Genomic DNA, 16,696 nt, shown 5'->3' with positions numbered 1-16,696 from the left:
CATACAGTGAAGTCTTTCAACATTCCACTGTTATTCTCTATAATTAATTAATTTTTTACATGTAAAACACTGTGACAGCTTGCTCCTTTAATTCTATCTCTTTAAATTCACATTAAAAATGAATTGTGCTTGGTGAGAACTGAAAATAAATTAATTAGAATTTAAATTTATATAACTGAATAATGATAATTTATAGAATTATATATAGAATTCATTTATTGGTGTAATTATTCGTTCTCAGTATCATTTGAAACAAACACACGCGTTAATTTAGTTCACATTCACTAACCACTTCTGGGAGGTTATGCTAATGTGGTTTATGTCATATCCTCATCAAGGATGTAGTGTTCTGCTGAAACAGCCTACGAAATTTCCGTAAGTGACAGCGCATTTCCGTAGTAACCTGTCTGGCCTGCGCTCCTCCACCGCTGTCTGAAGCAGCGCAACTTTAGAGTTCATGCACAGGCTTTCGTGACAGCTCGCCTGGCACGACCAGAGGATTTCAAGGGCTGGAACACCTGTTTTCACGAACCAGAGCCAAAACAACACGGCCAAGATGTTGAATATGTGGAAAGTGAGGGAGCTGGTTGATAAAGCGTGAGTATTGTGAATGTTTTCGACAGTATTTCGGTGTCCTGTCTCATACCTGTTGAAAATGAGACACGTACGCACTCATTGACGTCACATCGCACTCTCGAGACAGGAGTTAGCACTGTAGCTAACTACAGCTTTGTTGTGCCCTTAAAACTAGCGTATTTAGCCTGTGTATTTAACTTTCGATTTCGAGTCGGTTACGATACTTTATCAGACGTTTTCACTTGTTTATTACGGTTTAATTTTGTTTAGGAGACAAACGGTACCCTCAAATGTCCTTACTAATAACTCTGTGGCTAATTTTATGACAGTTGCTAAACTTGTGTTGGCTGTCAAAACACGGCGTTTGTGTTTAAAAGTGCTTTACATACCAAACCGACGTGTTGATTGTTAACCTTTCTGAAGGACAAGATTGTTTAAAAATTCAAGTAAGAGCACGTGTTTAACTTGGCATTGGAGTGGCAACTACTTTTTCATGTTTGACAGCTATTGTCAGGCACTATTCAAGCTAATCAGCTAGCCTGAAATGAACAACGATTCTTTGTTCATATATGTATGGTGTCAGTTTAGGATTAATTGGCAAACTGTTTACACTTTCTAGTTTTAATCCTGGTACAAAGGTTGCAAGTTTAAAGATGGTTGTGTAGCTTCTGTAATGGAGCCTTCGAGTTTCATAGAAACTGCTGCTGTTAAACTGAAACTGGTGTTTTAACCCATAGATATATATAGATGCCCCTTTCGACCGCACATGCATGTCGTAGATGCGGCCGCCATATTGAAACGGTCAATTTGACGGCATTCACCATAATGTTAGGCTGCGTCCGAAAGCTCTAAAAAAGAAGGCAGCATTCCAAGGCATCAAAGCACGTCTGAATCCAAATTCTGCTTTATTTGCTGTCTCCGGAGATACCTTCTTCTGATCGAATTTTGAAGGCAGCATAGATGTTTCCTTCGCTGCCTTTGATATCCCACAATCCTGTGCGTGACGGTTGAGCTAAAAAAAAAATATGGCGTCTGAAAGTTGCATTTGGTGGTCAGTTTGTGTGTAAATGTATATATCTGACTAACTTTTTGCACTTCTAATGTTATTTCTATTGAGAAATTAGTATTATAGTAATTAAAATGTGCTTAGTTATCACCAAAACTCATTAAACCGTTACTCTGCCTCAGAAGCCTGTCCAAAATCAGTTTCTTCGTGCAAAAACGCTGCCTGCAAAGTCATTGCCTCATACGGCAGCAAGTCAGCTGCCTAGGTTTTCGGTGCAGCCTCAGTAATTACTATGGTGAATGACGGCAGGAAGTCTTATGTCTTAGTTTTGGGTTAGGAATAGTTGATTTGTTTTAACCCTTTAAAGGACAGGAACACAATACCCCAGAAAAAAAAAAGTTTTTATTTTCCAACAATTATCAAAAAACTACACTGTTATAGTTTTGTTCAAATGATTGATTTGATCTTTATCTACAGTTTGTGTGACATGATGCTCACATTTAAATGATTTATTTAGAGGTCAGTGGCCTTCTGCACTTTCAGTGGTTTAGTCCACTATGCCATGCTGTCATATTTGCTTATACATAATTCTAGGATGATGCTAGCTTTTATACAAAGTCTCTTGACCTATTTTTGGTCTGTTGACCTTTTTTTTGTTTTTATTAGATTTTGGTATTTTTATACCATCTAAGGGGTAAACGGCTTCATCTACTGTCTTTATGAATAGTTGTTCAGTGGGAAATTCAGAATGATGTTTTTCTGTAGAAGTGCCAAGGTCAAGAACAAAATTAAATCCCTGTCTTAAAATAAACTGCTGGTCATAGTCACAGACTACACTTCTGTTTTATTTCTTAGACTTTAGTATTTCTGAAAGAAAAATGTATTTTTTAGTTTTTTTTTAAGAGAAATTTGTTTATTATTTTTTCTTTGTTGAATTAAAGTTGATATTTATTTTATCTTGAGGTTGTTGTTTTATTTTTCTATCCTTTGCTAGTTTGCTCTTTTCTCAAAGCAGTTACTGAAAGCATTAATTCACAAATATGACTTTGCACAAACCTTTGGGTGTTGCCTAATGAGTGGGTATGTTCCTGAAACTGTTACATTTACACACTCCTCTTCAGAGGTGAAATTGTGCTATGTGATGCTATAAAGTATCTAACACTATAGTATATTGTATTGGCTCTTAATAGCCACTTAATAGAGACTACAAAAAATCTCTGGATAATCAATATAAATATATAAAAGAAATAATCAATACTATCTATTCTAGACAGCCATTGCTCATCATGACCTGCAAAAAAAAAAGAAGAAAAAAAAAGTCATTTCCTGTTTTTGCAATGCAAGTTGAAAACAATGTAGCAAGGTGAAGACATTTAGCTTATTGCCTCCAAAATCAGTCTGCCATCTCTATCAACAGCATGACCTTTTAACAGACTACTTGCCAAGTGTAGCCATGGCTGGATTGACAATGTGTGGGGAATTTAGCTTTATGCTGGTAAAGCAATGAACCTGTTCCTAAATGGTGTGAAAGTCCTGAGATGCCACAGGAAGACTTCTGTATTATAGTATTTAGTGTAGTAGATGTTATTATCACTCAGCCACGGGTATCATGTAACTGTGGAAAGAATTTTTAGTAGTACCTTAAAGTAAAATCAAAGCAGCCTGCGTTATCCTCAACCTGTGAAACCAGTCAATGCGGTTGGCCTGTCTGTTGTGTTTTTTAAGGATTGGACACAGTCTTGTTTATCCCAGATTACTCAGAATGAGGAAATGATTGCACCTAGCAAGCATAAGCAAACGGATGTCCTGACCTCTTTTATCACCTCAAACTATGCTGAAGTTTTGTGTTTGATAGTTTAAGGGGTTTTGTACATGTTTTTGATTTTTATGATTCTGTCATTGTCTATAAGTAATTCATCTTAAATGAGAAAGCAAACATGTAGGAATTTTTTTTTTATTAACTTTTTTTTAAATTATTACTATTATTTTTTTTTTTCATCTTACTTTTAAGCTTCCATTGAGAAAGACAATACTAAGGTATTTTTTCCCAGTTAGACACTAGACATTTTCTAAAGCAAATGGCAGTGGTCTTTACTAAAACCACAAAAGGTTATTTATTCATTTATTTTTTATTTATTTTTTTATGAGTAGGAAAGACTGAGGACTCCATAGGGTGCTTTTATTTGATCCACCCTCTATTCTCAGCGAGTCTGTCCTACACCCACCCATATACTGAGATCTTGTGTGTCTTGTGTAACCACTCTTTATGTCACTCTGGTTATGTCCCTCTAGTGCTAAACTGGTTTCACTTAATAAGAGGTTTTGGCCCTGCTTTGCCGGTTATCTGCATCCGTTATTCAAATGAAGGTGGGGTCTAAGATTGATGATCGTTTAAGGCATTATTTGAATGACTGTTCTAACTTTACTTTTTTTAATAGGCAATAAAAAAATAGAGATTTACTGACACCATGGGGATTTTTAAAATGGTTACCAACTCACCAGATAGCATGATACACAAATATATAATATATATAATATATATATATATATATATATCTAATATATATATATATATATATATATATATATATATATGTATAATATATATGTATATATATACATATATATGTATAGATCTAATAATATATATATGTATGTGTGTGTGTATGTATGAATGATGTATGAATGTATATGTATATATATATGTATATACAGTTTGAATAGGAAGTGATTTTCAGTGTGTCTATAAATGCTGTTAATATTTAACCTGTATAGCATAGTCAGATTCTGTTTTGTTCTCTCATCACTTATACACCTTCATAATGTTTGAAACATAGATTTTCCGCATTGGAGCAACAAAGGAGATCATTTGCATAATGTCCATGTTTTCATGTGCTTTGCGAACAATCATGATGCACAATGTTTAAATGAGCACAAGTGTGACTGAGACTTGGTTCTAAAAACAGAACAACATTTTGTATGGCCGTATGTAATTTCATAATGGCTTCCAATGATTTGGAAGTCATATGGATTACATTTTTGGTACTGTTTATTATGCTTTTTTGCTCTTTTGGAGCTTTACAGCCTCTGCTCACTGTATGCTTTTGTCGTATGGAAAAGCGCAGGATTACTGTCAGAAATAATGTGAAGAAATTGGGGCCTATAAGGGACAACTTTGTACTTCATCTACCCCCAAGGTGCATATTATATGTATGCTTATGGTACTACTACAGGTCTTTTAGGGTTAAATAAGGTATAAAAATATCACTTTGAGTGTACTTTGAGTGACAAGTTGTTCTATTCCTTAAGGTACAGTTTTTGCGATTTTAAAGGATGTTGGATATTCTGCCTAACGTTTCTTTTTGTTTAATATGAAAATGATTTTTTTTTTAAACAAATGGTCTTTCTTCCAGTTTCACAGCCAAACAAACTTCCTTTCAACATAGATTCCTCAATCCATTCATTAATTAAAAAAAAGTCACTTGAACACATGTTGACCAGTTGCCTCATTTTGATTAATTTCCATGTTTCTCAGTGAAAGGATTAAACTGATGTGATACAGAATTAGCTACTATGATTGGTCATTATGGACCTCCGTTTACAATGCCTATAACAAGTATCTCAATTCAATTAATTTTACAACTAAATTATATGATATTTGTTTTTATTAGGCTTTTTTCCACTCAGTAATTCATATATTTTATCTTTTATATATTTGGGCTTTGCTGAAGGGCTCTTTTTCCTGCTGATACTTGTTTTTATTATCGTATAATCAGTCTAAATAAAGGATGTTTGACTTTACTAAAAGGATGTTGTGTTTTAATCTCATTCTTACAGAACCAATGTTGTGATGAACTATACAGAAATTGAGTCTAAAGTTCGAGAAGCCACCAACGATGACCCGTGGGGACCGTCTGGACAGTTAATGGGGGAAATTGCTAGGCAAGTGGAGGGGATTTCAATGCTTGATTAATCTTTTCTTCCTCTAAATCTTATCTCATGTTTGTATTGGTCAATAGTTACACATGCTTCCAATATAAAGAGTCTCCTAAAATAAGCTTTTCTTATTTTTTGTTTCATTTCAGGGCTACATTCATGTACGAGCAGTTTCCAGAGGTAATGAACATGCTGTGGACTAGAATGTTGAAAGACAACAAGAAAAACTGGAGAAGAGTTTACAAGGTATGCTTTACTGATGACGGTATAGGACTGAAAAGGTTATGTTTTGCTGTAATCTGTCATGAACTTGACTGTCCTCTCTACCTCAGTCTTTACTGCTGCTGGGGTACTTGATCAGAAATGGATCTGAACGGGTTGTTACTAGTGCAAGAGAGCACCTGTATGACTTGCGTTCAATTGAGAGCTATCATCATGTAGGTGAGTGAACTGCACAAAAGCTAAAGCTCATATTATTATTCATCTGTCATATACACTGTTTGATGTCTCTTAGATACTAGGATGAATGGGCTTTGTGTTTCAGATGAGAATGGCAAGGACCAGGGTGTCAATGTGCGTCAGAAGGTGAAGGAGATGATAGAGTTTGTTCAAGATGATGACAGATTGAGAGAGGAGAGGAAGAAGGCCAAGAAAAACAGGGACAAGTATGTAGGCGTGTCCTCTGACAGTATGTCGGGCTTCAGATACTGTAAGTACCTAACTTCGTCTCTTTCTTACTTACACATTCACACACACACACAAACACGTATATTTATTATTTTCAATTTGTCATATTTATAAAGGTTTGCAAGGTTGTTTTTTTTCTCTCTGTCATATTTATCAAGGTTTGCAAGGTTTTTTTTTAAAAATCACACTTTATGTAAAAAGTAGGTCCTCTGTCTCCTCTCCACTGTTGTTGTCCCTGGGGGGTTGCATTGCCAGATGAGTCATCTGTACTGTAGATTTATTTTGATACCCGACATAGCTGCGTTTTCACATGACAGCATAAATTATGTTTTCAATGTCCTTGATTGGGAAGGAAAAATGCTATGCATTATTTGTAATGGCTGTTTTAGATTTAACTGGTATCATGTTTAGTTTGACAGTCGTTTCGCTCTAAAGTTGAATGAAACTTGATATATATGCCTTGTATTGTGTTTTTGAGATGGTGGCCTGCAAATTTATTCAGTAATGTAACCATAGTCCAATCACAGTTCTTAGTTATGAAATATACCCGAGAGGAAGCATCCTGATTTTACTTCTCTTTACATTGACATCAAATTAGTGGGTGAATCTCACCCTGGGTCATATTTCACCCCACCCCTGGAAAAAAAGAAATTATATTTTGCATAACAACATTAAGCCTCTTTTTAGTACCAGTTCTTGAATTATTTTCACGACAATTAAACACACTTGTATATAATCAACAAAAAAGAAACTGGTATATTAATTAAATTAACTCATCCTGCCTTTAATTTATGATAATTAAGTAATTAAATTCTAATGAGAGCCACTAGCCATAGCCATTAAGAATAATGAAAATTACAAACAACCTCTGAAGTAAAACATCCAACTGCATGACAATAATTAACATAGGTCTGAAAATGTGTTTAATTTATCAATGAGCTTCATTTTCATTTTGCAAAATGCATTTTTTCCCTCTGATTTTAATTACCCAGATATGTTTTTGTGGGATTAACTCTTTTATTCTTTATATTTCCATATACGAGTTCTAAATGAAGTTTGACTGTATAATATACGTGCATATAGCATAACACATTTCCCGTCCTGTTTATGCATTCTGCAGCAGAGGACAAGTTTGATTTTGGAGAGTCACGCTCCAAATGGGATGAAGACTGGGACAAAAGCAAGGGGGCTTTCCCTTTCAGTGACAAATTGGGAGAGATCAGTGATAAGATTGGAAGCACCCTTGATGACACCATCAACATGTTCCGCAGAAAAGACCGGGAAGACTCGCCTGACAGATTCAGGTCAGGACCCCCAGGCCGTCTCACTTTCCCCTCTCATATCACCTGGAAACTCCTGTTCTGCCAAGTCTTCTTTTGTTTTTTTGAAACACAAATAGCAGAAATGTTATAATTAATTAAATGAACAAATTGTTGACAGTTGTGTCATGGACTGATTGTGTTTCATCTACTTATTCTCAAAGAAAGGAAGCTTTTTTTTAGGGATCATACATAAGCTTATGCTTTATCTTCTCTGTATAGTGAAGGAGATGAGGACCGTCGGGGAACACGAAATGGGCAGTCGGGGAAATCAGAATTTAAAGATGATGAAGAGACAGTGACAACCAAAAGCGTCCAGATCGTCCAGGCCACAGAGACCACTGCCACTCGTAAGAGAGGAGGCGTTCCCTCTAAAACGATAGACCTGGGAGCAGCTGCGCATTACACTGGCGATAAAACCTCCACCAACACAAACACAAGCCAGGTAGATGAGAGAAAACTAGCTACAGTACCAGCACTAGTCTTTTCCTGTTTAATTAAACCTCTCTGGCATTTGGACGCATCGATAATGGAACTTTAAGGAGAGATTTGTTAATAAATAGTGTGAAAAGAAATGATAAACTTGTATTCAAAATAACGTAGACTCTACACTGACATCCTGTGGTTGCTGTTAAGAGTGTTTCAGTTTCTCCTTTCTTTGTTGCCACAGACCACATCATCAGTGAGTCAGCCCAGTTCTGGTCTGGTGGACTTGTTCTCGGCAGATCCTGCACCTGCTCAACCAGCTTCCCAAGGTAACAATAGTAACATGCATCCTCTTTGGGTTTCTCTAAGTTAAGAATATTTTGGTGGATCTACAGTTTTAGCTGAGGAAAATATTAAAGAATATCTTTTTTTTTATTTAATTGATTTGATCTGTGGTTCAGCACTACCTCAACACCTGAACATGCAAGAACATTTCACTTTAGGATGCTTAGGAGAAGTTATATTGAAGGGTTCATCCCTGAAGGAAGAAGGGTTGCACTGTTCTGCCACTTTTTTGTTAAAAATCATGAGGTTTTTCAAACCACCTTTAAGGTGATCAAGTATCGCCCAGAGCAGTGGTTCCCAAACCTGTCCAGGAGGACCCCCTGCCCTGCACATTTTGTATGTCTCCCTAATCAGACACACCCAATTTAGTTCTTGCAGTCTCTACTAACAAGCTGATGAGTGGAATCAGGTGTGTTAGATAAGAGAGACAAACAAAAGGTGTAGGGTAGGGGGGCCTCCAGGACAGGTTTGGGAAGCACTGGCCCAGAGGGCTTACAGAAAATACGAAGGAGTGGGACATTCATAGCAAGCAGACACACTCTGTCAACGCAGCACTGAACTTGTCATAAAAAACACTGATGTATATTAGGAGTCAAACTACTGTTCTGGTCCATAGTTGGATATATATGAAGAATAGATGAGGAGATAAGTCAAAGTAGCAGGAAACACTATGCCATTAGCTTGGCAGTGTGGACGTAAAGGGAGGTGCGCAGAGTGAAGTTTAGCATATGCGCTCTCCTGCTCTCCTGCTGCCTGCTGAAGCATTTAGTCACCGGGGCCAGATGTCAAAGTGTTCCCTGGTGAGTGTGTAGTGCTGAGCAGATGCGTACATCTCTCTCCTCACTGTCTTGCTTCCTCCACCACCAGCCAAACAGCTGCATCTGTCCTCCTCCACATAACTCCAGCTACAGGCTGCTGGAATGTAACGTGACCGGAGTGTGTGTGCCCCTCACAGACTCCAACAGATGTTTCTTATTCTGTGTTCTCCATTTTTGTCTTTTCCTTAGGATATTAGTAGGGTATTGATATGTTTCACAAATCTAGAATGTGATAATTGAATCTCTCTTTTTCGTTCTAGGTTCAGGCTCTGACCTGATTGGAGGTTTTGCTGATTTCTCTTCTCTTGCAGCTGCCACCAGTCTTCCATCATCAGCTGGTATGTTTATATAACCTCTTAACACACCATCAGCTCAAAAATACAACCTGAAACTCTTGATTGTTTTTACTTCTACTTACAACAACACATACCTCTGTTCAAAAAATTTGGGGTCAGCAATTTTTTTTTTTTTATCAATTTTTACCAGGGACATATAAAATTTATTAAAAGTGTCAGTAAGGACTTTTACATTTTTACAAAAGATTTCTGTTTTAAATAAACATGTTTTTTTTTTTTTTTTTAATATGTTTTTATTTATCAAAGAAAAAATACATTATGGTTTCCACAAAATTATTAAGCAGTTTTCAACATTCATATTGAGAAATGTCTCTTGAGCACCAAATCAGCATATTAGAATTAATACTGGAGACACTGAAGACTAGAATAACGGCTGCAGAAAATTCAACTTTGCAGGAATAAGGTACAAGAATAAGTTTTAAAATATATGTAAATAGAAGTATTTTAAATCAATTATAAAATTTCTAAATATTAGTCTTTTTTTTTTTCAAATGAATGTATCATTGTTGAGCAAAAGAGACTTTCCTGTCCCAAACTTTTGAACAATAGTGTGTTTTCAAAAGTTACTAGTGCATGTGTTTTTCTTATTGACTCATCAGTTAATTGGTTTTAAGAAACCCCTATATATTTAATTGTGTTGTGTTTTATGTGACCAGTGTAGTGTGTTTTTCTAGGGGGTTTTTATATGAGATTTTGAGAAAGTTGAATGGAACAGAGCACTAGGGTCTCATGACACACTTTTAAACTTAAGATTTAGGAAAAGAAAAAAAAAAAAAAAAGCAATGTCCAAAACTGTCTCTCTGAATGTAGCAGCATGGGAAGAATTTAAACACACAATTTCTCTGAGAAGGTTTTACCATGCAATCCTTCTAACAGTTAGAACTGCCGATATTTAAAGCACCACCACAAAATAATATTAGAACAAAAGAAAATCTAGATACGAAGTTAGTAGTCGATTAGTTGACCAGTCACTACCCTATTATTATCCCTAATATACTGTAAGTTGTGTTCTTTAAAATGCAACTCCAAGAGAAACAAATAAAGCCTTGCTTGCTTTTGCCAAAAGACTGTATTTTTTTTCCTAATTAAACTCACATGTTTAAATAAAAGCCTTAAGGGAGTGCAACTTGAAAGACACAAAGTGGTGATATGTGTGTGTTTTTATATAGTTATTTAAATATAGTTCTGGGAATATAACAGAAGGCTGTTTGTTTTTTCTGCTGGACCGGAGTTTGCCATCCTCAGCTGCCTGTTTATGAAATACTCCAAGCAGAAAGCCCTTAAATAGTGAGAGGAGGGGGCAGCCATATGGTGGGCTGCTGTGCTAAAAGCTAATGAGCACAGACACATTTCAGCTCTTGTTGGGTGTGACATGTTGCCCACTGCATGTTTGGGACTGAGCTGAAGTGACAGAAAGTCTGTGATTCTTTTTGATGTTTATGCATCTTCAGTGCCCTGATAGTTTCATTTCTGGTTCTCTTGCATTTCTCTATTTTTTTGTATTGCTCATTTAAATGTAAATGCACATCCTCTGCTGGATGATAAAGCAAGATAACATGAAGCAAGATTGTGCAAATTTGTGCATTCAAAAAGCTTCGTAACTATCACAACTTCCTTCTATGTTCCCTGTGCTCTTTATAATGTTTGTGCTTCTCTGTATTTCAATTCATCAGAAGCTTTTGTCTTTCCTCAGCCCCAGCGTCTAGTGGGAATGGAGACTTTGGTGATTGGAACGCTTTTCCTGCAACCCAGCCAGCCGTCCCTGCAGCTCAGCCTGTTAACCCCGCAGGAATAGACCTTTTCTCAGGTCTGCAGGCGGCCCCTGCTCCTGCTCCTGCCCCTGCATCCACAGCCCCCTCATCTGACCTCTTTGACCTAATGGGCTCCTCTCAGACCACTAACTTCAGCTCCTCCCAAAGCATGAACTTCTCCATGACCACCCTTCAGACCACTGGCATGCCAACGTCCAAGTCACAGGTGCCTGCTGCCTTTGAGAATTTTCTCAATGTATTAACTATATATTTTTGAGGAATGAGTATTTGCTATCTTCTATCATAATCATGTTTTTTAGATCAAGGCAGCTTGAAATGCTTTGAAGAGCTCAGTTTTCTTTGTATGTTCTCATCCTTAATTTTATTGAATGAATTTTTACGCCCTTGCATTAAGGATGGGCCATCAGTATTTTTGATTCATTTTCTGAGAAGAGAAATATGATTTCCTTTTTTGAAAGAAATTAATAGTTAATAATTTAATTTATTTAGCAAGCATGCATTGAATTGATCAGAAGTGACAGTAAACATTTATAATCTAAAAAAAAATCTTTCAAATAAATGCTGTTCTTTTGAACTTTATCTATCAAAGAATCCTGAAAAAAATGCATCTTGGCTTTCCACAAAAATATTAGGCAGCACAGCTGTTTTCAGCATTGATAAGTAATAATAACAATACATTTTTCTTGTCCAGCGAGCGAATCAGCATATTAGAATGATTTCTGAAGCATCATGTGACACTGAAGACTGGAGTAATGACTGCTGAAAATTCAGCATTGCCATCACAGGAATAAATTACATTTATTCATTTAGAGTTTAAAGCGCTATATAAATAAAGATGACTTATATATATATATATATATATATATATATATATATATATATATATATATATATATATATATATATAAAAAACAAGGCCCAAACTTGTGCATGAAAATAACAAATAAAAGCCACAAAACATTTGATTATGAAAGATTTTGATTGTGCCATTGTATATAGTGTAACTTGCAAACGAGTGCCTATGTATTTCATTAGGTGTTGCACCTATCATGGACTTTGGTGCATTGCCGTCCCTCAACATTATGTTTACAGCACAATAAAAGAATAAAGATGAAACCAAGTGATGTAGAGTTGCACATAGATAATGTGGTTTTCATTCAGATCCACCATCTGTGGAGTACTTAATGCAGCTCATCTAAGTGGAACTGCACACTAAACACTATTTACGCAAGAAAAGACAATTCTGGCCGAGGTTCAGAGCCAGCGGTTTAGAGAGCCGGCAACATGAAAGTGAAACGAGCGAGGGTTAACACGCAGCATCGGCACAATTTTCCACCCACCCCCTCCTCATTACCCATCAACCCCAGTCCCCTGGGACGCCCATCACAGAGAATGGCAGAATGAGGAGGAACAAGTTTAAGTCAGAAAACCATTAAATTGAAACAAAAGCCTTGCACAAAGATAATATTTGCATGCTAAAAGCCTGACCTACTTTAAAATGGCAAGTTTTGTTTGGCTAAAGAAAAAAGCAGCCCCCCGATGGTATAATTAGAGGGACTTGAGATGCATTTTTACATGCTGAAATAATTTTAGGAGAAGACAGTGCCTCTCAACCAACATTTCTGTCTTGTTTAACTTGAGAGTCTTGATAACCCTGAAAGACCACAGTGTAATGTTCTGGTGTATTAATAGTGTGTTTCATCTTCTCTGAGTTGTGTCATTCTGCCATTGGCAAACATTCATGGTCATTGGGGAATTTTAATTATCATGCTTGAACTGCAGCAGAGCAGTATCATCTTAGCAAAATCAGAGAAAACATTGTGTTTGATCATATGGATACTATCATATATGGTTTGTTCTAAAACCGATTTGATTTTCTTTGTCTTTGCAGCCACTTCAGTCAATGGGGAGCCCACTGATGCCCCAGCAACCGATGACCCAGAAGCCCAATCCCAAAGCCACTTTGCCTTCCACCTGGTCCAACTATAATGTAGACATAAGCCTGGACTACCTTGGCCCTGGCATGCAGCCACCCAAACCTTCTCAGCCAACACTCAGCATGATGCAGCAAGGTAAGCAAAGATACAGATGTAGAGTGTCTGCAACAAGATAGAATCTGGAGTTTCTACTCTACTGAAGGAATTCAAACAATTAGTCTGTATGAGGAGTGAAGAAAGTGAGTAACTAATCTAACAAAAAAATATGGCAAATGGAAATATAAATGTATACGTGTAATACTATTATAACATAAAAATACAATAGTAAGTGCAAACTAGAGTCTGATACAAAAACATGACATATTGTTTATTTAAAACTTTCTTACTGCTTTTTTTTTATTGTAATATTTTTCCAAATAAGTTATAAAAACGGTTACACTACTGTTCAAAAGTTTAGGGTCAGTAAGTTTTTATTATTCAAATTTTAAGCAGCATATCTGTTAACAAAGCGGTATAGCAGTTTTAAAAAAAGTAATAAAGAAGGTATAATAAACAAATGTTTTTTGAATAGAGTAATAGATTAATATTAAGAATATTTGTAAAGTGACTGTTCTTACTGTGTTTCTGATCAAATAAATTTACATTTATATGTATGTGTGTGTATGTATGTATGTATGTATGTATATATATATATATATATATATATATATATATATATATATATATATATATATATATATATATATATATATACACACACACATGTTATATAAAACATGTAACACATTTAATCGCTTTGACATTTTATATTACGAAATAATTCAACATCAAAAACTAAAATTTAGATTTTGATTATTTTAATAACTTGGCAGCCGTTATTTTCATCCCCTCCTCCTCTATTTATCCTGCAATAGGAGTTCAGACTCCTGTGAATATGATGACTCAGGGCTTTGCTGGAATGAATCTGGGCATGCAGGCTGCCCCTACAATGGTCAGACCGCCCACCAACACCATGATGGGAGGGATGAACATGGGCATGCAGTCTGGCATGACAGGTAGCGCAATGCACATGCCAACCATGGGAGGGATGCCAGTCAATCAGGGCATGATGGGAATGAATATGAACATGGGAATGTCCACAGCTCAAATGGGGATGCCAGGAGGCATGGGTACAGGAATGCCGGTCATGGGCATGAACCCTGCTATGGGACAGCCTAAACAAGATGCCTTTGCAGATTTTGCCAACTTTGGGAAATGAACTGCAGAGTATTAAGTGAACAGTCCTTCTTTAGATGTGACCATGAAGAGCTAAAAGACAAAGACTACTTGAAAGATGTCAAATAAAACCACGCAGGAAATGTCTGTTTAAATGATGCTCATGTACAACTGGATGATTATATTATTTTCAATGTTCTTCTGATCAGCTGTACCAAGGAGCCCTATCAAGGGTGGCTGGTTTGTGCTCAGAATCATTTCAGTCATTGCACATGCACGTCCCACGTTTCCATTGCATCGGGATATCGCTTTAAGGAATGTGATGATCGTGAATGACTCCGGTTGACTTTCTCCTTTCACATAACTTCTTAATTTAACCCAGGAAGTATTGGGTTTCTAATGCTGTAGAAAAATCCTAACGATCAGTTCTGGCCTTTCCTCTACTCTGCCTTAAGCTGATAACCTGTAAACATTTTTGCGAGCAGACAATAAGTTATTGAGTTACAAGACAATTATGATGGTGAGGATTTTTGTATGGAGTAAAGTTTGTGATCACTTGCCATTTTTGTATTTAATTTTTTTTTTTTTTCAAATAATCATTTTCTGAGCTGAAATGAAGTACTCAAACATCGGTGATTGAAAGACGATTCCAAATCAAAACCTTTGTGGCCTTAAATAGTTAGTGTACTTTTTCAATGAAAATCTGATCTACTTTTCATCTTTATAAAAATGCTAAATCTGTCCTTAAAACACATGGTGCCTGTCAGTCTCTTGCCTTTTTTCCTTCCTAAAAAAACAAACACTTAGGACGATATGAAAAGTACAGTATTTATTAAAGGTACTGTTAAATAAGATATATATCTAGCTGAGTACATAAGTGCACATTTTTTATGTTTTTGCATGGATAACCTATAAGGAAGAGTTTGAGTGACTAAAAGGATTTTATGTATAATTGAACCTGATACAGGTTCGTATTTTTATGCAGTTCTGCTTATGCTGAGTGTAAGTTGAGGCTGTGTGTTTGTAAAGCCTGATAGCAACAGTTGGATAATGTATCCAGAGGACCATCACTGTATTGTCAAGATCGTCTGTTTTTGTCCACAGTGTCCATTGAAGTTAACCAAGCCCCTCTCTTCCAATCTAAGGCTTTTTACAAGCAAAATGACCAAATTCTTCTTCGTTTCTTTTTCCTGAAGGGTTGTTAGGTTTTTGTAGTCAGGTTTGTTGGGTTCTGTGGAATCTCAACTGTTGTTAGTGGTTGGGGAGTGTTACAGGAAACACTATATGTTTATGCAAATCTACAGCAAGCAACAAAAAACTAAATCTTCCACTGAGAATGTTTAATGTTTTCAGTTTCATACAATGACTTGATTGTACTTATGATCTTTTATGAATGACAATAAAGATTTGATTTCCATTTTCAATGTGAAGCTTGTTTTTTTTATCTCCTCTGATCAATCTCATGTCTTAAAAATAGTCTGTTCTTAGAGCCCTCTTAGGACCTGACTCTAAATGTTAACGTTGCATGCTTTAATAGGATGAAAGCAGTACAGCCACATGTCCCATTTTCACTGGCTCCTTTGCCAGTGAACTTTTTAATTGGCATAAAATTAATAAGTCATTTTGAGAAACTTGAGCTTAATAAAGGAAAATGAAACTGGCTACAGTTCTGGTGTTTATTTTGTATCTTTTATATACACACACACACACACACACACACACACACACACACACTTAGTACATGATGTTATATTCTATCATGTACTTGAGATTTGTCACTGTTCATCTGGACGCATGTTCCCTGGACACACCTATTTGCCAAATGGTGATTATATGAATATGCAACTAAATGTAGAACCTTTCTTCTACTATTTCTTTACTAGGTTAGGATTCTTTGTTTGACTCATTCTTTAATAGGTTAGGTCATTTTTGAAGGTGAATATAACTAGAGCAATTTGACCAGCAATTATGGTTTAAAGCATAAATATCTGTAACCATGATAGAACATTTTTAAAACAACAATAGGAGGAATAATTTAAGTATTGTATATGGACACGTGACTAAGTAAATCACATTGGAAGACTCTAAGATTTTTAAAAAGTGAAGAGTTTTTCATATTTCATGAAGAGAGTAATGTGTATATGGCTAATATATGCAGTGAAGGAAAAATAACACTCAAACATGTCAAGACAAAAAGCCTTGAGTGCTGCATGCAATTTCCAACAGCTCAATTAACCCATTTATACCGTTTTTTTTCTTTTTCTTTTAAATCCATGGAGACCCAACTGCATTATTATTATTTT

General features: G+C 36.0%; 1 protein-coding gene across 1 annotated transcript; it reads left to right on the top strand.

The window, feature by feature from the left end:
- The first annotated feature begins 377 nt into the window (after nt 1–377).
- clint1a (clathrin interactor 1a) lies at nt 378–15,817 on the top strand. Its single transcript, XM_042738341.1, has 12 exons — nt 378–597; nt 5,420–5,524; nt 5,668–5,764; nt 5,851–5,959; nt 6,063–6,227; nt 7,326–7,509; nt 7,747–7,969; nt 8,195–8,279; nt 9,374–9,451; nt 11,163–11,446; nt 13,133–13,313; nt 14,093–15,817. Exons 1-12 carry the CDS (start codon nt 557–559, stop codon nt 14,434–14,436), a joined length of 1,896 nt encoding a protein of 631 aa, XP_042594275.1. The 5' UTR covers nt 378–556; the 3' UTR covers nt 14,437–15,817.
- Nucleotides 15,818–16,696: the final 879 nt, after the last annotated feature.

Source organism: Cyprinus carpio, chromosome B14 (genome assembly GCF_018340385.1).
Source record: "Cyprinus carpio isolate SPL01 chromosome B14, ASM1834038v1, whole genome shotgun sequence".
Lineage (NCBI taxonomy): Eukaryota > Metazoa > Chordata > Actinopteri > Cypriniformes > Cyprinidae > Cyprinus > Cyprinus carpio.
Note: the sequence above shows the minus strand (reverse complement) of the source record. Positions and strands in the feature narration are given on the sequence as shown.